The sequence below is a fragment of the Grammomys surdaster genome, unplaced genomic scaffold, assembly GCF_004785775.1.
Source record: "Grammomys surdaster isolate TR1022 unplaced genomic scaffold, NIH_TR_1.0 278, whole genome shotgun sequence".
In the NCBI taxonomy this organism is placed as follows: Eukaryota; Metazoa; Chordata; class Mammalia; order Rodentia; family Muridae; genus Grammomys; species Grammomys surdaster.
In genome coordinates this window covers 4,541,406-4,564,273 of record NW_021604719.1, presented here as the reverse complement: position 1 = coordinate 4,564,273, position 22,868 = coordinate 4,541,406, and the positions used below count along the sequence as shown (strand labels likewise).

At 41.8% G+C, this 22,868-nt stretch overlaps 1 protein-coding gene across 1 annotated transcript in view; it reads right to left on the bottom strand.

Moving 5' to 3' along the window:
- Positions 1-22,868, bottom strand: part of Lvrn (laeverin) — a 53,035-nt gene that overhangs the window by 17,506 nt on the left and 12,661 nt on the right. Inside the window, exons 2-13 of the mRNA XM_028777223.1 lie at positions 20,905-21,047; positions 18,800-18,939; positions 14,032-14,158; positions 11,236-11,390; positions 10,005-10,118; positions 7,133-7,276; positions 6,560-6,625; positions 6,404-6,469; positions 5,455-5,627; positions 3,542-3,615; positions 3,083-3,222; positions 885-940 (exon numbers count right to left, since the gene is read on the bottom strand). Coding sequence (XP_028633056.1) covers positions 885-940; positions 3,083-3,222; positions 3,542-3,615; positions 5,455-5,627; positions 6,404-6,469; positions 6,560-6,625; positions 7,133-7,276; positions 10,005-10,118; positions 11,236-11,390; positions 14,032-14,158; positions 18,800-18,939; positions 20,905-21,047 — 1,398 coding nt within the window. The remainder of the gene's footprint in view (positions 1-884; positions 941-3,082; positions 3,223-3,541; positions 3,616-5,454; positions 5,628-6,403; positions 6,470-6,559; positions 6,626-7,132; positions 7,277-10,004; positions 10,119-11,235; positions 11,391-14,031; positions 14,159-18,799; positions 18,940-20,904; positions 21,048-22,868) is intronic.

The window sequence follows — 22,868 nt, the reverse complement described above, 5'->3', positions numbered from 1 at the left end:
TCAGTAAAGAAATGACAAATACTCAACACATATGACAGGCATTAAAGAGGGCACACTAGGAAATTATATATGTGTGTGTGTGTATATATATACATATATACATACATACATATACATATATATATTACATGTATATAATAATGTATATATCTATACTTGTATATATAAACAAATATGTATCTATATTCTTTAATTTTATTGCCTGAAAACTTAAATCCTGAACATATAATAATATTTCTAGTTTTAGTGGCATGTTTTATACTAATCTAGTACATATGAATAAAATTTATAATTCTGCAGTATATAAAAATGTAACCCAAATATCTTTACTATTATAGCCATCAGCCTTCACCTTCGAATAACTTCAAAATCTCAGTTTTTAGTTTATTTTTATCCAACAACAATTTATGCTATAAAATTTCTCTAAAAGCATAAAATTTGTCAATAATCTTGTTGGGTTTTTTTTGTTTGTTTGTTTCTTTTAATTTGTGTTTTGCTCACAGCAATCCTCCTGCATCAGACTCCCAAGAACTGAGTTACAGGTTTGAACAATCATGGCCCACTTTTGATCCTAATCTTAATCAGATAAGGCCTCGATATAGTAAAGAACCAATTTCATGCTGGGCAGTGGTGGTTCATGCCTTTAATCCCAGCACTTGGGAGGCAGAGGCAGGAGGATTTCTGAGTTCGAGGCCAGCCTGGTCTACAGAGTGAGTTCCAGGACAGCCGGGACTACACAGAGAAACCCTGTCTCGAAAAACCAATAAAAAACAAAACAAAAAAAACAACAAAAAAAAAAACCCAATTTCATAGTCACAGGGCTGTGACTTTTATAAAGTTTTCAAGACAGCCCCTTTAAGAGTGAGAGTAGAAAAGGCACTTACTTAGACAAGGCGAAAGCATCGCTCACCAGCTGCAGCCTGTTAATGGCAGGAATGGCCTGCAGAAAGAAACCCAAACATGCTCAAGGAAAGAGGAAGATATTATCAATAGAGCAACTTCAAGACCGTTCAAGCCTAGAAATCCCTTCCTAAGAAATTGTCTCATAAGTAGAGAATTAGTGGCTACTAAGAACCATCCATAATGTGTGCTTTTGTTAAGAGATCCTTCTGATATCAATTATAATGCTTAAACATGGCAGACAGTTTACCAAGATACTCCCCTAAAACAAACCATGTTAAAAAAAACAAAGTTCACAACTGAGGTTTAAAAGCTTCTCCAAGCCTGGCAGTGGTGGTGCACGCCTTTAGTCCCAGCACTTTGGAGGCAGAGGCAGGAGGATTTCTGAGTTTGAGGCCAGCCTGGTCTACAGTTAGTTCCAGGACAGCCAGGGCTACACAGAGAAACTCTGTCTTGAAAAACCACAACCACAACCACAACAACAACAACAACAAAAACAAAACAAAAAAAGCTTCTCCAAAGGGGAATGTATATCCTGAATGGTATTATGATGTCTTACTGATTTTTCAGGAAAATTTTGGCATAGCAGGGAGGAAATAAATTTTATTTAGCACTCTTTTTATAATATTTATTATTAATATCATTACTTACTAAGATTATTTTAAACGGAATCTGTTCTCTCAAGACTCTCAAGATTTCACTAATGTGACCCCATATTCCTGGAGAAGCAAAAGCCAGGTGAAGTCTACAGGCCTCTGTCTGATCATCTCAACATTGATAGCTTGTAAACTTTGATATCGTCTTAGGCCCTCCAAGGAACCCAAAGCCTCTTGTCATCCCTGCCACAGCTACCAGCACCTTCATGTATTTGCTCCAAGGGAAGTTCTCTTCCCAGCATCCCAAGCACTGGAGTACAACAATTCTAATTCTCCCTTAGCTAATTGTCTCATTTCATTGAGGCAGTTAGAACGCTGACATTTTCTACATACATTTGAATCGTACACAGTTTGCTTTATTTTCTCACCAACTGCTCTGCTGAAATAGATTAGTTAGGTGTTTCAATAAATCAACCTACAATGATGTTAGGGAATAACTCATACCTTTGTGGTATATAGTACCATTGGAAGCTACTAAGAATTTAGTTAGTCTGAAAGCGGTTTTAGGAGGAAATATTGTAAGTGGTTTTTATTGCTTTATTAAGAATCTCAAGAATATTTTCTTAAGTTAATCAACATATTCTGAGTGCCTGTGTCTGGCCCCCATTAAACATAAGACATTACCTTACCTTGTCTTCACGGGGACACTTTAAGTTTAGACTTAAGTCTCAAAGTAAGATTAGCATATTACAACCATTCTATAGATGAGGAAATAGTAATAGTAGTCAAATGCCAGCCTGTGATCACACTTTAAGCAAGTGATGAGCAAACATGTAAGCTGAAGTCTCCTGAACCACAGCCCAAACTCTGAGCCAGTGTGACGTACATTCTCTTCAGCTGGGAAGGCTGCTGTGTCTCCAACAGAGAAGCGCAGGACAGATTTTACTCCTGCCAAGGGAGCTGCCCAAGGTTCCTCACCGAGTCATGTAGACTCCTAACCCAGCATCCCTCTCCACTCATGGATTTGATGACGTCAATCAGCTAGAGTCTGACCGATGTGACCTGGCCAACATCCCACCAGTCAGAAACGTCATCATCATCTATAAGTTTTTAAAAACAATGAAAAGTGACAGCAGGCTCCTGATGTCTTATGCATTAGATCCATCTCTCTGAGTGAGAAGAATATTTTTTAAGGAGTAAAAACATCCATAACTTTTAGCACATTGTATGTACCTATTGCGAGCTTAGAGACTCTAGGCACATCTTTACCCGCACTGTTTCTAACGCATATGAGGAATTCAAGAATACTTTCATTGCAATGTGAAAAATGGAACCGAACATTAAAGTAACTTAGGAAAATGTATCCTGATTCTCATTTCAAAGGATAAACTTAGTTTTGAAAATCAAAAAGTATGTTCAGAGATACACATTCAACCAAAATCAACCCTTCCTAAGAATGAGAGTAAAACCGTCTCCGTCACGGGTGACAGAGAAGGGGCTGATGGGATGGAGGCTTCCCATCAGAAAGCACATCCTCCAGATGATGAGAGTTGACACTTGAACAAAACACCACGTCCAGCTCATACCTTAGGATCCTTCTCAAGTTGTTGATTTAACTTCTTCCAGCCTAACTCGTCATAATTAACCCTGTAATATCCAGTCACATTGAGGTTTAAAATCACCCAGTCACTGTCAGAATCTGAAAGTTTCATTCCAGGAAACATCACTACCAAAAAGCAAATGAAATGTTCTTAAAAAGATTCCAGTATTTTTTTTATATATATAACACATTCACACTTCTAAACAATAAGCCAATAAAAAAGGTATGATAGTTCTTAAGTATATATTGGTCTGCCAAATAACTAAATTTTATGAATAATGACTTTTAATTAATTTGAAGTGCATCTTTAGAGCTCTGTATTCAACAATCAGGTTTTCAAAAATTCAACATTTTAACAAGATGTCTATCTCTTTATAAGTGCATATGAAGATATACATGCATATAATATATTCACTTGTAAATAAAAATGTGCATATTTACTTACTGCTCCTGTTATCTAGCCAGACTAAAGGTTGTATGATTCCATTTTTCATCCAAGAAATAGGGACAATCCATGTACTATTTTCAATAGAAGAATAGAAAAGAATTAGCTATTTTCATGCACAAGAATTAAAGACACGCTGAAATAACCCTCCAAGTCGACGATCAACCCCAGTGGGCACTCGGGGCTTTGCTGTTGGCGTTACTTGCTGCGGTTTCCGATAGCCCACCTTGCTTTGACTCTTTACTCATACGCCTCCCTCTTGATGTATCTTATGGGCTGACTTCTTAAGAGCATAGGCAGTTGCTGGAACTTCCTTCTGACTGAAGCAATAAAGGACTGATTTTACTAAATTACAGCCACCCAACCTCACTCTGAAGAATTCAAATGCTTCAGGAAGACCCAAATTTGTCCCTGTCCAGAGAGGTGAAGGGTAATTAAAAAAGGAAAAGCTTGCCAACATTTTAAAATACTTCTCAGCCTTGAATTTTCCGCCTGAAATGCATTCACAGGCCAGCCACATTAGTATTTACTGAACATCTGTCTACCTTTTCCTCCCACAAGGGTGAACGTGAACTGGATGAATCAGCTGACTATAAGGCCTGCATTAGTCTTTAGGAAAGACACACAGGGGCTGGAGAGATGACTCAGTGGTTAAGAGCACTAACTGCTCTTCCAGAAGTTCTGAGTTCAATTCCTAGCAACCACATGATGGCTGACAACCATCTGTAATGGGATTCAATGCCTTCATCTGGTGTGTCTGAAGACAGGTACAGTGTACTCATATACATAAAATAAATAAATAAAATCTTAACAACAACAACAAAAAGACATACAGTTCAGGCAATTGTATTTGCTATTTCTTCTAGTTCTCCCATCTGGCATCTCCCCGTTAGCTATAAGTCAGCACTCATCTGCATACATAAGACTGACTGCTCACTTCTCAAAGTCTTAGAATGCTACAGTGGCTTAGGTTTCTATCCCTGGTGGGTTTGAAGGAAGAGTAGGACTATTTGATTTATTATTGCTATTGTTTAGTGTGTGTGTGAGTGTGTGTGTGTGCATGTGTGTGTGTGTGTGCAGAATGTGGGAACCAGTACACAGACAGCATGGTCAGAGGACAACTTTGTAGAGTTAGTTCTTCCCTCTTTCTACCTTTAACATGGATTTTAGGAATCAAATTCATGTCGCCAAGCTTGGGGGCAAACCCACTGGGCCATCTTGTCAACCCCTTGAAATTTATTGTAGTATTTGAAAATCATTATTCATGCTGATATCTACCACAATGAGAGGTAAGAGTCAAAATTATCTCAAATGGTGGCATGTTAATAAATGAGGGAGAGGAACAGAAGGAGGGAGGGGGGAGAAGGTGGCCAGCAGTGGTACCTACCACTCATGGCGGCAGCTTCGCAACATTTCCCTGGGCTGTGTTACAGACAGTGTAACTGGAGCTCAGAGGACTTCAATAAGACCCACATACAGTTTGACTTTTGTGGAAGCCAGTATTTGAAACAGACCCAAAGGCCATCATTTTAAAGTTACAGGTATGGCTGTAAGTATACAAATGCGCATGTGCACCACACAATGTGTGCACATATGTACAGCTCCATCCTTGGGAGCTGGTACCACTGTGACGTCATCTTCTTGCCTCTCACCCAGAATCTTGAGTACTTCATTATGTCTGACGGGCAATGTGGAACACAAAGAATTCCAATTCTCAGGTCACTCAGGTGACACTACGTCCCAAGGCAGGGGCACATGGCGGTCCCTAGCATGCAGTTGCCATGCCTCGAGGGAGTCACCCAGGAGGAGGGCATGTGCCCAGCAAGTGATGGACACCCTCACTGCTGACTGCTTTCCACCCCACCATTGCCCACCCCCAAGCCCAGTGATGACAGAAGAACGAAATGACCTACTTGTGGCGTAGATGAGTCTGATTTTCACCCTTTTCAAAATAAAACGGCTCTTGTTTAACGACTCCCGTAGACGCATCTAACGTGATGACAGGAAAGCCACCTTGGTGTGTCCAGCTGTCCATTATGCTTTTTACCGTTGCTGGCAAATGAATTATACTCTGCTCATCTACGGCCTAGTTAAAAAAAAAATCATCACAAAACAGACGTGGTTTATCAGCAAAACCTAGTGAAGCAGCAGTCTTCCCCAAAGATAAGAAATACTCCGCCTCTTCCTGATAAATGTACTAATGCCCAGTGTTTGCTATCCAGAACTGTTTATCGCTACAGAGCTTTCCTCTGGTATCTGAGAGGGGATTTTTTTTTCAGCACACCCATGGGTATAGAATCCACGGATGCTGATGCCTCTTATATAAAATAGATTAGTGTGTACTATGTAAGTCGTGTACACCAGGGCTATACAGAGAAACGCTGTCTCGAAAAAAACAAACTGTACATGAATTGCAAATCATCTACAGATGACTCGTAATACATATTACATTGCAAATGGTATGAGAACATACATTTATTACATTGTATTGTTTGAGGAATAATGGCCCCAGAAAAGACTATATATGTTTAGTACGAACAGAACATTTTCTACTTCTCATCTGGGATTGGTTGAATATATAAATACGGGACAACAAACACAGAGCACTGACAATATGAATGGTTCTTTACTCAGTCATCCATTTATTCATTAAGCACATGTTTATGAGCATAATCGCCACCCTCTGCTTAGGGCATAGAAGTACAAAGAAGACTAAAGAAACACCTTATACCTCAATGTGTTTTTATAAATAGAGAAAATTCATGTTCCTGTGGTCCAGTCATTCACTTACAGCTCCCCCCACCCCGGACTGTATCAGACAAAATTACTCAGCAAGAAAGTATCTTAAAGAAGGACAATTACCATCTGAATATGTCTCCATAGATCATCTTGCTCAGCATTTGAGTAAGAGAACGTCTCCAAATAAGACTGTGAAAGCAGAGGAACTGAGGTTAAAGCAGTAACATGTCCACTCGATTTATGTCTGATGCTACTCTGGTCATTCTCTTAGCAACTCACCTTAAGGGCATTGATAAACAAGTGCTGGCTCAGGAAACTGGCAAGCATCCAGGGCATACACGCTCCCTAGGATACACATAGCTGTCGTGAGCTGAACAAAATTCAGTGTTTACACACGGACACACTCTATTTTTATAAAGACTGTTGCATGCTAGGCTTCTGATTGCAATTTGTCCTTGAATTTCCTGTTCCAATTAGCCCTAGCTATGCTAATAAAATAATAGACTGTCACTAAGTAGCAAGTAGAGAGTGACCAAATGTTCTGTATGTAAAGAGTTGGGGTACACAGAAACTTAAATTATGGTATTGAGTGTAAGAATAAAATTCTACAAAACAAAAGTTTGGATCTGGGGAGATGGCTGAGTTGGTAGAGTACCCAATATCTAAGGTAACCTCGTTAATAATATTTGCTAAGTGAACTCTGACTTTAAGGCATTTTCTGATATCTATTAATCAATAAAATTAAAGTTACTTTAATCCATAGTTTTAAGTATGTAGCACTTTATAGTTCCTGGAACCTGTTCTACACAACTCTCTGAATGAGAACAGAAGAAAACAAGAATGTGCTTATACCTTCTCATAAGTAAACATGTCAAAGAGTCTCTTTATTTCTCTTGTTTCTGTGAAATTTCCCACTGGAGTGGACACAGCTCTAGACTCCAGGGCATGATCTTCTTTGAGGATACCATGTAAAACCGTTAAATAAAAGATCATATTCTATAAAGGAAAAGATTGAGCCACATTAACTTCCAAGGGTTACAGAAATACAAAATCCAGCATTCCTGAGATAGCTTGTAAAACTCACATCGAAACAGGGAAATGTCTGAACTACAATATTCCTCAAACGTCAGAATTCCTTGAGTAACAAAACTATAGACCATCTTCCTTCCTGTTCTCTGTCTTTTATTCTGAATTTTAAGAAGTTAATTACAACAGAGTGAGATCCCTAAGAGCCAGATTATTTCTCATGAAGGTAGGTTCCCAGCATCATCTCCATGTAGAGCCAATCCACTAGACTGTATTGGCAGTTGAATCAGTGGCTCCTGAAAATTGATTTGCATTTTCTGTGTATATTCACAAAAAATGCACACTAGGTTTATAAGTTGGCATGGATGTGGACATAAAAACTTACAACCGGAAAGAAATCCACAGACTAGATACAAATGTTCGCAGTTCATGTGTTCTGAGACAGCGGTTCATTATACCGTACTGAGAGCTATAGGACTCTCCAAGACACCAGTTTTCCCTCAGGCACATGACAAGAACGATTTCTCTCTGATGTGAAGCTAGAAAGAAAACTAATTTACAGCCAAGGAGGAATCTTGGATGGGAAAAAACCCCAGCAGAGATTACGAAAGACATTGTACTGAGTAGTCTTCTGCACTCTGGTGACAGACCAGCCCCTGGCAGCCACATGAAGCCTAAAATCCTGACTGCTTGGAATTCCAAGTTGACTGTCTCATGTCACACACTACATCACTATTAGGTAAACACTCAAATTCTTCTCTACTTCTCCTGTTAAACCTTCCAATCAACTCCTTCGTACTCCTAGCTTAAGCTTAGCAACACCATTAATTGGGTTCATATTTATAGCTATTTGTCTTGTTATGGTAAAAAACTATACTGCCAAAAGCAAGGTAAGAAAGTGTTTGCTTTGGTGTGTGGTTCCAGAGTGTAGTTCATCGTGGCTGAGACAGCTGGCATTTCCTGTACAGACGGGAAGCAGAGAGCAAAAGACGTTCGTGTTCAGTTTACTTTCTCTGCTTAATTCAATAGGGCCCCTAGGCCATGGCATTGCACATAGTTAAGGTGGATCGTTCCACTTTAATTAACCCACTCTAGAGAATCTAGATAATAATAGATAATATCCTAAGCTAGATAATAGGTACACCGACATTGACTTTCAGGTCTCAGACTTTTTCTATCTTTTCGTAGATCCAGGACCTTTGTAAGTGCTGAGGAACAGCCCTTTTTTTGGTCTTTGTCTTCCTAACACTTCAGAACTCAACTGCAATGACATTAAAAAAAAACATATTGTTTAATTGGATCTAAATGTCAGCTTCTTTGGATCTAATGAATGCTCAACCTATTTAAAAATGATTCGACAATGAGATTTTAAAGCCAACTGTGTCTCAGTTAGGAAATGATCTTAGGGAAGTCACTGAAGCTCTTGACCCTCCATTCTCCTGGTCTATAGAATGACATCCAAACTCCCTTCCAGCACAACAGGACCTGTGATGCTCTGGGAAGGAAGGAGTGATGGACTAGGGAGGGAGCGTAACCCAGGTCATGAGGAAAGGGCAGAGGGGTGGTGTGGACTCAGTGTTAAGTGGCTGCTCTACCTCAGCACTTCCCAGACACTGTGGACTCACAAGCACAGGAAAATTCCAAGTGGATTTATTGATATATAGAAGTGTCCTCGGTGTCATATGAAATGAAGACACATTAGAAACTTTTAAAAATTATTCTGTTAGGCATGGTGAGTGTGGGAGTATAGAGATGGGTCTTTCCTTCCACCTTTATGGTGGCTTCTGGAAATCAAAAGCAGGTTGTCAGGCTCACACAGCACGTGCCTTTACCTTCTAACCCACATGTCACACCAGCCGCTTGCTATAAGAGCTACATGCCACACTGGCCACCTGCCACACCAGCCACCTGCCACCTGAAACACCAGCCACCTGCCACACCAGCCACCCGCCACACCAGCCACCTGCCACACCAGCCACCTGCCACACCAGCCACCTACCACACCAGCCACCTGCCACCTGAAACACCAGCCACCTGCCACACCAGCCACCTGCCACACCAGCCACCTGCCACACAAGCCACCTACCATACCAACCACCTGACACACAAGCCACCTGACATACCGGCCACCTGACACACAAGCCACCTGACACACAAGCCACCTGACACACAATCCGCCTGACACACAAGCCGCCTGACACACCAGCCACCTGACACACAAGCCACCTGACACACAAGCCACCTGACACACAAGCCACCTGACACACAAGCCACCTGACGCATCAGCACTAGAAATTCCCCTACATAGTTGACAATATGGTTCAGCAGGTAAATGACACTTGCCCACAAGGCTAATGACCTGAGTTTGATCCCTCATACCCACAGGTTGGAAGGAGAGAATGGACTCCCACTTCCTATCCTCCCAGGTATATGCAGCCTGCCACACACAATAATATATAAATAAAGAAAATAAATACCAATTTTAAAGTCAAAAGTAGTTTTGGTATAAATCTCAATTAAACAAAAATAGTAAGTAAGAAGCTTGTAAGAAAAAAAGCATAAAAGGCAATATGACTCACCTTTGATGAGAGTTTTAGTAATTTAGTAGTTGTTAGATTTGTCTGTGTCTTATTAAAAAGATTTCAAAAATGACTATGTGTTATTTTTATAACTAAGGGAAAATGTTTAAATTACTCACCATTGGAACTTTCGGATAGAAGTAGTTAGTTAGCTCACGTTCAAAGTAAGATGCAAAGCCCTCATTCAGCCAGATATTGTTCCACCAACTCATGGTCACCAGGTTTCCAAACCACTTTTGGAGATGTGAGAGAGAAGAAGATATTTCTGAAATTTAAGTTATGTTTATGGCAAATACATATTAAGGAGGCGCGAGGCCAGTGACATGTACACGTGTAGCTATTCATTTCTCAGAAATGACTGCCTCACCTCTGGTAACTGGAAGCAGTGTTTGCTTTCAAACTGCCATTTAAACACAAGGTTGGCGAGCTGAACACATAAACTGCTGGCCTTGCCCACGAGCTGTGCTTAGGTCAATGAAGCAGACGTGACGCTAGGCTCTCACCCCTGCTATTTACGCACCTTGGGCTTTAACCACGACTTTGCTGTAAGCAGATGCTGTGCTTTAGATTGCCATTTGAGACGTACCGCGTATAAATCACGCAGGCAAGGGTATGCTCTGTGATGTGTTGCAGCTGCAATACTTTATTCTTGATAAACTGGGCAAGAATATGCATAGATGTCTTTGGAAAGAAAAATACAACTCCCCAAACCAATAAATCCATGTCCTGGCATCTAACTAAATTCTTACAGCAGTTGTTAGCACCTTGTGTTTTTAAAGATGTCACTTGGGTAACAATAAGAGACGACACCTGGGGTAACTGATCCAAACACATGGGAGTGGGTGGACTGTGTAACCAGGGTGTTATTTTGTCCTTTCTAAAACCTGTGGAGTCACACAGATGAAAGAAAATATCACTGTTGCACGTAAGGTTATTTCTTGCTTGGCACATTTAGGTTAATGGAACAGAGACTAAAATGTAGGTGCGAGACTCTTCATCAAGTCAAATGCCTAGACTTTTACCGTCATAAGACGAAGCACACAGAGATGATAATGTGCCCTGGTTACAGCTTTTGTGGGTGCAGCTGGAGCCCTCATGTGCTCCTCACTAACACGAATCCATCAAACCTCTTCCCAGAATAAAATTAAACAGGTTCTCGACACCTCAACGGCTCAGACTCAGCTGGACCGACACCACACAGACCCTTGTTTTATGCACACTTATACATTTCAAGAGATGCTCCCCTACTCACCCACATTTGGTATGTGGCTGGTGTTTCTGGGTTTTGCTGCTTTGAGGGAAACAGCTGGAAAATACCTCCCTGTGAAATAAGAATATTTCACCACACACCTGGTGCCCAACCTCATGGGAGATCATGCCCAAGATCGTGGCTCTTTTGCCTGTCAGCTCATCCTCTGGTTCCAGGAGCAAGGATGCTTCGTCAAATACCAACAGTCCCCAGTTTTCCATTGCACCATTGTAAAAGGCAGGCAAGGCAATTAGATCTAAGTGGATTTAAGTAGGAAAAAAAAATTAAATCATCCTGTCCAGGTAAAGCCATGAGGTTACTGAAAAATAAAGAGAAAATGTGTAACCTGAGTAAAGAGGAAACCATTTTTAAAAACCTAACACTGACGGTAGAAATCATAAAATAGGTTATTATGGCTATATGAAAGTCATACAAAGATCACATACTTCTAATAACAGACTCAGCTAGAAAGTTCTCAAAGGTCAACAATAAGAAGACAAAATGAGCTAAATCCATGAAGAGTGGCCCCACTACTGTGCCCTGGTTCTCTCAAGGCTCCATGAGACACGTGCCTCAGAACATGGGTCGGACTTAGCCTCAGGTGGCGTTGCTCCTCCCGCTAAGCTGCTCCTCCCCACACCCACCCCACTGCAAACTCATACACTCCTTTGATTCCCTTTGCTGACCCAAGACTTCCTCTGCTAACTGACCCTGCTTACTATCTCGGGGAACCCACTACCAAAAGATGGATTTTATGAACACTTGGAATCTGGCCCTGAGAGCTGTAAGAAACCATTTCTTACAGATACTAATGCCTAATTTTAAATTTTCTTGAAGTTATATCTTTTTAAATGTGTGTGTGCTTGCGCGTCTGTGTCTCTCTCTGTGCATGCTTCTCTCTCTCTCTCTCCATGGGAGTCAGTCCTCTCCTGCTCTGTGGATCCTAGAAGCTGAACTTGGGCTGTCAGGCTAAGTAACAAGAAGTTTATCCACCGAACCATCTTGCTAGCCCCATTCTAATGACTATTTGACTATTTTAAAAACATTTTAAAACTTCAAATGGGTACAATTTAATTAAGCAAAGTGGTTGGGGTTTTAAGAAACAAATTATCATCATTGATTCCCACATGATACTGCACTATTTTATACAAACATTTAACTATTTCAAAATAACAAAAGAAGTAACCTTGGGTCTAACACTTAACCCTTAAGAACTGGCTGGGAAGGGTTTCAACTTTATGCACTGTTTTCCATCACATTTTGTATCTACGATTCCCCTGTTTTGAATATATTATTTATTCTATTTTGTTTCATCATATAAAGTCACATTTGCATTTTAAACTTTAGAAAAGGTGTTTCATTTCATTGCTGTATAGTATTCTATTGTGTTACTACATCTCTCTTCTCCATATGATTCATCAATCCTCTTTTGTCTGAGTTGACAAGCAGGAAAGGCAGAATCATCCAGTAAAGTTAAAGATATTCCAAGTAGTGAGAATTGCACAAGGTGTGAAGAGCCCAGAGGATAGAGATTACAGAGACTATGCTGGGCACCAATCAAGCTGGGAACTGCTCATCTCTGGCATAGGTTGGTACATCATTGTAAAGACATGGGCAGCATTCAGACTACATCCTTATGGTAATGGGAAGCGCAGGGAGGTCTTAAAGAGGGCTCTAACATGACCAGTTATTTCTCTGCAAGGATTCTGGAGTCACATAGGAGGAGGACATGTTAGAGGGTGACACCACACAAAGACTTATCTGGTAAGGATACTGGTAAAGTACGCCATGGGAAAGTAGGGATGGGAGGCAGGAAGGGGCTGGGGCAGGGCGGGGGGAGAATAAAGTGTCTCCTTGAATGGACAGGATGTCATGCAAGAACAAAGGTGACTCTGGACTCCTCACCTAATGAGCATACAAGGTTTTGGTTGTTGTTGATGATGGTGATGGTGGGTCTTTTTTTTTTTTTTTTAATACTGGGCAAGAATGAGCTACCTTAAGTACCTGTAGCATGGGAGATCTGGGAACTTGGTTTGCAAGGCTGCTGTCTCCAGTTCCTTATGTGACAGGCAAACTGGAGTCTCTGACCTGGCTGAGGCTGCTTCTGAGCCCTTCGCTCTTTATTCCCCCTAAACTAAAATGCTCGCGCACAGAGACTCTGCAGAGCATCATGGCCCAAATATTTTCTCTCCACTTTCTTCTGCCATCCGCCTGTATAGCAGAGGATAGTGTTCCCAGGATTTCAGAGACATGTTGGAAGAACAAAATAAATTTACATGACACACACAATTTAAAGAGAAGAAAAACAACATTGAACACATTTCTGAGCTGAGCAGCTCACAGGCTTTTACAGACATACTATTCAGATCGATGAGAGAGAAAGTATTTACATAAGTCCTCAAGGATCATATTATATTCACACATGATTCCAATTTTTATGAGGAAATCTACAGATGGAACCACAAGTACTAGGCCAATGAGTCACAGCTAAACAATACCTAAAATCTTACGAGAAGACACTGGAATAAGTCATGCAAGCTCACTAGCTGAAAACATTCAGGGCCTGGCACTGTACAGAACCATCCCATCACAGAGAAAAGCAATAAGTATGGGAGTTTTAGCCCAATCTAGAGAAGGAGCCACTAGGCACCCACAAGGGAGCTGACATGCAAAAGGTCTTGACCACAAGATACATAGCTCCAGACAGAGAAAGCACAAACAGATCTCTGTGTTTTGAAAGGTATCAAACACCATGACGAATGGTCATGAGGCTAACTCCAAAATAAAATCTAAATGGCTCCAATATTCCCTCGAAGGCTTGTCAGCATATAGTGTAATCTCAACTTGGGGTCTGCAAAACAGAAATACAGTCCACTTAGATTCTTTAAACACCTCACCTGTTTTTTGAAGCGGGTAACTGATATTAAACAAATCCTCCAGAAATGAGAAGACGGGACCTGTGATGTTTGCAGCAAAGTCTAAATATCCATTTGCAATATCCTCTTTCTGGGCCCAGACACGTATCTAAGTTAAACAAGCAATAATTACATAGAGCAACATTGGGTTTTTGAAAAGTGTCACCCTTCAGAAGAAGCTATGTGCCTGTGGTGGTTGGAGACTGACCCCCACAGTCTCATATGTTTGAATATTTGGTCCCCAACTGGTAGAACTGTTTGGGAAGGGTTAGGAGGTACGGCTTGTTGAGGTGTGTCACTATGGGATGGGATTTGATGTTTCAACAGACTGGCAACATTCCCAGTGTTCTGCCTTTGCCTCCTGCTTACAGATGAAGATGTGAATGCCCAGCTGTTCTCCTATTGGTTGTGGTGTTTTGTCACAGTAAAAGAATAGCAGCCAAGACCATGCTTATAATGTTTAAGCTCATACACATGCTGAGAATATCCCAGAAGGCAAAGCATTAACTGACTTCCCCCCCCAGAAGTATGTAACATTAACTTTTACTTTGAAAATTTATAATTGCTGGTCAATCTGGAAGCTGTATGTACAAGAAAGAAAATAGGCCCCATTCATCATCCTGCACAAAACTCAATTTCAAATGGATCAAGAATGTCAACATAAGACAAGATACCATGAATCTCATTGGAAAAAAAATTAAGGAATAGGCTTGAACTTATTGGCACAAGAACAGATTTCTGAACAGGACACTGGTAACATAGATATTAAGACCAACAATTAATCAGTGGAACCTCATGAAGCTCAGAAGCCTCAGGATAGGAAAGAACATAATCACTCCTTTTGAGTAAAGTGGCAGCCTACAGAATAGGAAAAATATTTGCTAATTATACATCTGACACAGGGCTGGTATCTAAAATACACAGAGAACTTAATAAACTGAACATCAAGAAAACAACTCAATTTTTAAATGGAGCACAGAATTTGAGAGTTCTCAAAAGATGGGACACGAATGGCTGAGAAATGTTTTAAAATAGTTAACAGACTTTATTTTAATAGCTATAACTACAGTGCTTGTCGAAATGAAAACTGACAACAAATATAGCTGATTACTAATTGGGTATTAAAAACCCATAAGAGGCTCCACAGGGCCAAATAAACCAGTTCTGAGATTTCCCCAAGATAAACTTAACAGCTCAAAATGCAAAAGAAAAAAGTCGTCTTTCAATGGCAGCTCGGACCCTTGCAGGCTGAGGGAGGAACCTACTTCACACATGGAGTTGGGGGTGTTCCAGGACATGGCTCTGGACTGGACCGACCCTCCCAGTTTGCATGCACTTTTGCTGGTAAGTCCCAGGCCTCCTCCCAACACATCAAAGAGTAAACTGGGTATCAAAGCCTGCATCTGGTACAGCCACACACCAAGTATAGGCAAGGCCTTGCACACCATCAGTATGTTCCCTGACCATGTGAGCACATAGTTCAGGCACGATGCTTTGGAACGCAGATGACCTAAAGACAGGTGACTCACAGGGCTCTACTGTGACCATACAGTGGATGGGTTATTTGTTTGTCACCTTCTCTGCCGTTCTTACAGGGTAACAGCTGATCTGAAGGACTAGCATTGAGGCCATAACTGCAAAACCTACTTTAGGCATAGTCTCTGTTCTGTGTGTTCAAGTGTTCTTGTCTTGTAATTTTTAACTTTTTTTTTTTTTGTAACACACTGAGTTTGGGTTAAAAACCAACCACCAAATGGATATGGACATCCATCTACAACTCAATAGCTCCCGGAGGCCAGGTGCCTCTACAACTCAAATCCTTCTCAGTACTGACGACGGTGAGTTGAATCTCTTTTTTTCAGTTAAAAAAGGGGGAGTAATATTGCATAGGAGTGTCAGAAACTGCCTCAGTGGAAACAGAAACTATTTACATTAAATAACAGTCTGGCTGCAGGCTGTATCTGTACATGAACACACTGTTACCAACCCATAAAGACAGCTTCTGGCACTCAGAACAGCAGAGTCGCAAGTTCGCCACATGAGAGAGGAAAGAGGAGGACAAAGAAGAGGACGTAAGGGGGATGGAGGGGCCTGGTTCACTTCTGGTTCCGGAGCTGATTGGTCAGCTAGTCCCCTCCTGTGGCCCAGGTGCCCCTAGTTCTGTGGCACACAGTCTGTGATTTAGGCTGCATTTGTGGCATTGGGGAGCTCCTGCTTGTTGGCAAACTCAGTGGCATCCTGGAGCTCATCTTTAGCTAGCTAGCATCCTCGTGAGATCATCAGAGGCCTCACTCCCACATGCTCTCTGTCCTTGCCATCTACTATGAAGACCAAGCCTTGGGTGTTCTGGAAAAAGTGGTGGATCTTGTCCTGGCCGCCCGCATCCCACACAATGAGGCTGATATTCTCGTACTCAACTGTCTCCACGGTGAACCCAACGGTAGGAATTGTGGTCACAATACTGCCCAGCTTCAGTTCCTATAGAACTGCTGTCTTCCCTGCGGCATCCAGGCCCACCATGAGAATGTGCATTTCTATTTTGCCGAATTGGCCCTTGAAGAGGTTTTCAAAGATATTCCCCATGCTTGAGGACAGGTGGAAACAGTACTGGCCAGAGACCTCCATAAAGGCTGCACCCAGCCAAGGGTTGGTTTTGTTCCACAAGATCATGGTGCTGCCCGAGAAATATTTTTTTTAAATGGGAGTGGAGAAAGATTATAATTAAAATATATTGTATGAAAATATGAAATGATAAAAAGTAATAAAAATAATCTTTAAAAATGTGTGATTCAATACAATCTGTGTTTTGCAAGATAATAGCATCATCAACGATTCCTTCCATGTTCAGAAAACTTCCAGTTTTATCTCCTCCCACAAGGGACCATTCTGCATGACCAAAGCAAGACAAATGATGGAAATTTCATATTGGAGTGGGGGGGGCTATATCCCCTAGGAGGGAACAAGAAACACAGGCCAATAAGGACCATTTTAGATGTAGCAGTAAAGTTCCTTAAAAATCACATCTGCCCACCTCTGTGTTCTGATGGCCCTCACTGGACATGGGAGTTCTTCTAGAGATCAGACAGTATTACTTTGCATGTACCCATGTTGCCTAACTCTACCAAGTTAGCCATTTCCATCCCTGTAGTGTATCCTCTGTTTATCCTCATGTGTTGTATAACCACACTGTCTTACTGAACGGGTAATTTGAGGATAAGCTGGACACTATTCCAAGCTTGCATTTTGTTTCCCTCACAGAATACACAATAGATTGACTCACTTTGTAGTGCTCAGCCATGGCCAAGCACAGCACTCCCCTGATAAACTCAACCCAAACTGTCATTATCTGGCCAAGAGCATGACTTTCTCTTGTTCCTCTTTGTCTCTATGGCAACTGGCATTCGTTATAATAGGCATTCTCTACATTCGGGAACAAACTGATTTTATCATTTCACAAGAATTGTTGATTGAGAAGAGGATTACAGGCTATTTGGTGTGGGTGTGAGGGACCACCCTGGGTCTCTCATTAGCTGTGAGAAATAGGATGTCTGCTTCTTCTTGCCAGGCTCAAACCATGCTTCTAGATCATGCCTTCGCAGATTCACTGATATGTGCTATGATTTGGTACTGGGCTAGTGTTACATCTGTGAGTGTTAAGGATCTTCTAGTAATTATTCAGCAAGAGAAACAGGGCTAGGAGCCAACAGCTCAGGATGATGATAAGCTGCTGTTTGCATCCAATTCTGTATTTGTGATTCATTAGGCTAGGAGTACTAGAGTAGTGTTTTGGCTTTTTCTCCTCCCATGATGAGCTTGGCTCACCACCAGCTCTCTTGTCTCCATATGTCAATGGTATGTGCCTGGAAGATCTCAAGCCAGCCCAAGGGATTGCTTAGTTAGCTGCATAGTGTGACCTTTCACCCAGCGAAGCCAAGAAAGTCAGAAAGAACTAGGGATAGCCATTGGCCTTAGTTACCTCCATACTCCATAACAGGGAGTAAGCAAGTATGGGAAACACTGTCATGGCAACCATCATACTACACTGTCGTGAGAATACAACTAGACAGAAACTAAGAGCTTCAGGACAAAGCCTACTCTCACCTCATTTTACATGACTCTGGGGAAGTATTATACATCCAGAGCTGTGGGACACTCACAGGGCCTAGCTCTCGAATAGGAATGACGGTGAACCTGCACATGCCACTCCAGTGACAACAGTTGCACCTGGCTGGAACTAGTGTCTACTTTTATTGGTCAGGCTTGGGCCCATCTTGGTTGCTAAACATTTCAAATCTGGCCCAGCATGCAATGTGTCTCCCAGGGCTAGTCCAGCCTCTCTGTTCAGTCCTGCTGTCTAAGAAAGCAGGAACAGGAAGTGAGTACTTAGAATCTGCCTTGAAGACTGTTCATAAGGTGCAGTCTTTCCATAGAAAAAGTTACATAAGAAAAAAATATGTCTTATTCTTACATGCGCATGTGTGTGCGTGTGCACACACACACATTTTTTTAACTTAGTGAAAAGAGAAGAAACAGAATCTCACTATATAGTGCAAGTTGGCTTCAAATTCATGACCCTTTATCTCTCAGGTTCGGGGATTACAAGTACATGCTACAACACTCAAAGCCACATCTCCATAGAACTTGGCAGGGAGAAGTGGGACAAGACAGTGGGTTGTAGATATATGGTACACCAGCTAAACAACATCCAGCCAGCGTCTTGGTCCTTATCTGCAGGGTCTTCCCTACTCACCTCCTTGCCTCTCTCAGTTCTGCTGACATGGTCGAAGTCACACACAACAAATGCAACGAGGTATGTTGGCATGCGGGGTGTGGTATGGAAGGTAGTGACAGTCCATCTGCTCCCATTCACATCAGTTCTTTCAGACTGACCTGGGAAGACATTTTAGTCCAAATCTCTGTAAGCCTAGATGATATGCAACCTAGAAATAATTTACCAAAACAGTTGTCAACAAGCCATTCTTTCCTAGCCATTCCCTGTAGTCTAGAAGATTGAGTTTCCTCTCTCTAAACCATCAACACTCCATCAGGTTACTGTGAACCATCGTCATCCCAGGATCCAAACACAAAGTTAGCAATAAAGAGATAAAAATGTTAACTGTCCTGAAATAATCCCACTATGATACAAAAATATGAAAAATTCTTATGCTATTCAAAAACATTTGTGTATGTACATGTTGAATGTGTGTGTGTGTGTGTGTGTGTGTGTGTGTGTGTGTGTGTGAGTGCACGTGCACATGTTTACAGAGGTCAGCACTGCTCTCCATCTTGTCTTTTGAGACAGGGACTTTCACTGAACCAGGAGTTCCCCAGTCCAGCAAGCCCTTGGGGAACCCTCTGTCTTTTCCTCCCCAACAACAAGATTACTCCTCCATGCCAGGCTTTTTAACATGGGTGCCAGAAATCAAACTCAGATTCTCATGCTTGCATGGCAAGCATTTACTCACTGGGCCATCTCCCATGTCCTCAGAACTATTTTCAAGTAGGTTTTTTGTTCGTTTGTTTGCTATTTTCTTTTGTCTTTTGAGATAGGGTTTCTCTGTATACCCCTGGCTGTCCTGGAACTCACTCTGTAGAACAGGCTGGCCTCAAACTCAGAAATCCGCCTGCCTCTGCCTCCCAAGTGCTGGGATTAAAGGTGTGCGCCACCACCGCCCGGCATGTAGATTCTATTGCAATGATAACTACTCCAGTATTATCATTACCTACCACACATATGAACCAAATCACCACACTTTATAGCATAAATGTGTAGAAGAATTGTTATAATAATTTTTAAATAAATAAAGAGTACGTTTGAAGGACAGAAAGACAGGATCTTAGGCTGGAATTAGCATCTTGAGTGTTGAGAGCTTAACTAAATATCCAACCCATGAGCGTTGTAACTGTCATCCTCAATCTACAACCTCTTTCCACCTACTTCTATTTTCTAGTGGGAATCACTTTTCACATAGAATTTAACCTTGGGCTGTCTAAGTCCAAAATGATTCAGAAACTGCAATTCCATCTTTATCAGATTTCAGAGGGGTCAGCAGTGTCCTGGAGCCTAAAGCTGAAATCACAAAGTCAGACATTGGTGAGGGCTCGCTGGCTGACGTGTTATGGGATAGTATATAGTAACAGCAAGCCCGAGGCAATTTATGGTGGCTCAGCTACAGTCTGCAAGCAGCTACCCCTTTTCGGCCTTCATTCAGTAAAGTCATATAAATGCTGAAAGTCCAGCGTTAACTGAGTCTGAGAGTTACATAGAGCTAGATTTTTATATAATATCTCTGGATCTTTAAAAGTTAGAAACCAATACAGTCGCCGGGCGGTGGTGGCGCATGCCTTTAATCCCAGCACTCGGGAGGCAGAGGCAGGTGGATTTCAGAGTTCGTGGCCAGCCTGGTCTACAGAGTGAGTTCCAGGACAGCCCGGGCTATACAGAGAAACCCTGTCTCGAAAAACAAAACAAACAAACAAACAAAAAAAAACAAAAAACAAAAAAAAAAAAAAAGAAACCAATACAGTCAATATAAGAAAATCACCCAAGGTAAATAAAACTCATCTATATCTCAGTTCAGACCAAAGGCACCGGCCCCTTATCAATAAGACCCATAGTAGGAGCACTAGTTAATAGGCAGGTAGACTGTCAGTGTGTAGAAACGGTATCATGTCCCCAGATCCTCATACGGAAAGAATAGGGATTGATCTTCTCTAAGTGTAAGGGTCAATACTTGTCTCTTGTGACTGTCCTCCACAGTTACAATAGATGAAGGCTCCTGACACACTGCCTAGAGAAGCTGACATGGAGGCTAATGTTGTCATCTTTATACAACGACAGGAAGCATTACTTACCTAGCTGGGGCATATTGGAAAGAGCCACATACCCAGGATAATGGATAATTGTAATATTAAAAGTTGCCTTTAGAGCTGGCTCATCAAAACAGGGGAAAACAAGCCTGGCATATGTTGGTTCCATTTGAGTTGCTACCAGGGCTCTGAAATACAATTTGGGGGAAAATTATTCAACTTTTTTGTCTTAGATCAATGGAAGCAAATATACACGCACACTCAGACTCCACTTCCTACTGCGTCTTAGGGTTCTTGTAAGACCTAAAACGAAAAATGATCTCTGTCACGTGCAACCTCAAAATAATTTTTGTTGCATCATAAACCTCTTATAAGCAAAACAGGAACAAACATAAACATGGACTGTTAGTCTGGGAAGCCAGGATGGCTTCTTTGAGAATAGTCTGTTGCTTTCATCTGTCACCAAAGGGTGAGCCAGTCTGAAGAATGTCTTTGTTTTTTTTCTTTTCTCAAATGTTTCCTCTTCTTTCTAATTGAAAACTTACATTTCTATTTTAGATACCTCTGGGGGTAAACCATATGGGGACATGCCAACTGAACATTATGTCCTTCAGTTACAGATAGATTGGCCACAGCCCTACTGTGGCTTCTCCCACTTCCGTGGAAAAATACAAAGAAGAGCATACTGCCATGGTACACTGGAGATTTATGGCAGAAAGCTTAGGGACCAAACCCCATGATGTCAGGTTCACCTCAGTCACATCCTGCCTGAGTGTCTGAAGAACATGGGTCTCAGAAAAGCTTTCTCCTCAGTCTTGTTATTTTATTTGCCAAGACTCAGTGACCTGGAGACCAGGCAGTAGAGGACAATAGTGAATGTGAACTTCCCTTTCAACTGAGGTCCTTACCATTTGTCATATGTTGACTCTTGCTTCAGGCACCATTCCTAGATAAATAAAGGTAAACCAACACAACCACCCCGAGAGTGCCACGCATTCCTCCTCTCTGCAAATCTCTCCTCCACCGAAAAAGAGCCTCTTTGCTTACATAAAAAAAAATTTTTTTTTACACAGCTCTAAGAGGGACACAAAAGTAATTTAGAAAATCAGAACCCCCTAAAAAAAAAAAAAAAAGAGTGAACCATCTCACAGACAGCCCATTGCGGGTGTCCAAACTTTACTGACAAAGCTATAATTAGTAACCAGCCTGTTTGTCCTGCCTGTTTCCCTCATTTTATTATAGCCTTGCTCGTGCAGGCTTAAGGAAGCCTGTGGTTTCACAGTAGCCTGGTCATTCCCCTACCAACTGAGTCATTCTGGGCAAGTCGTAACGGCGCTTGTGCCTCAGTTCTCTGTGTGGAAAATATGACACTCTGCATCGCTCCTTGAGCTCACACATCATGTCATATATTACCAGTGAACAACTTGACAACAAATTGCCTGTGCTCCCTACGTATTCTGGCCTGGCAAGTCATACTCAGTATTGGTGGCATTTATAAGTTACAGGTAGGCTGATTATCATGAGTACCTGATCACAAACTGAATATAAGTCATTGTTCTCTTTCCAATTAGAAACTACCAGAAGCTAGGGGGTTCTGTCTTCTTCTTCTTCTTCTTCTTCTTCTTCTTCTTCTTCTTCTTCTTCTTCTTCTTCTTCTTCCTCCTCCTCCTCCTCCTCCTCCTCCTCCTCCTCCTCTTCTTCTCCTTCTTCTCCTTCTTCTCCTTCTTCTTCTTCTCCTTCTCCTTCCCCTTCCCCTTCTTCCCCTTCCCCTTCCCCTTCCCCCCCCTCCCCTTCCCCTTCCCCTTCCTTCCCTTTCCTTCTCCTTCCCTTCCCCTTCCCCCTCCCCTCCCTCTTCTTCTTCTTCCTCTTCCCCTTCCTTCCCCTCCCCCTTCCCCTTCCCCTTCCCCTCCCTCTCCCCTCTCCCCTCCCCCTCCCCTCCCCTCCCCCTCCCCCTCATCCCTCTCACCTCTCCCACCCCCTCCTCCTCCCCGTCCCCTTTCTTCTTCTTC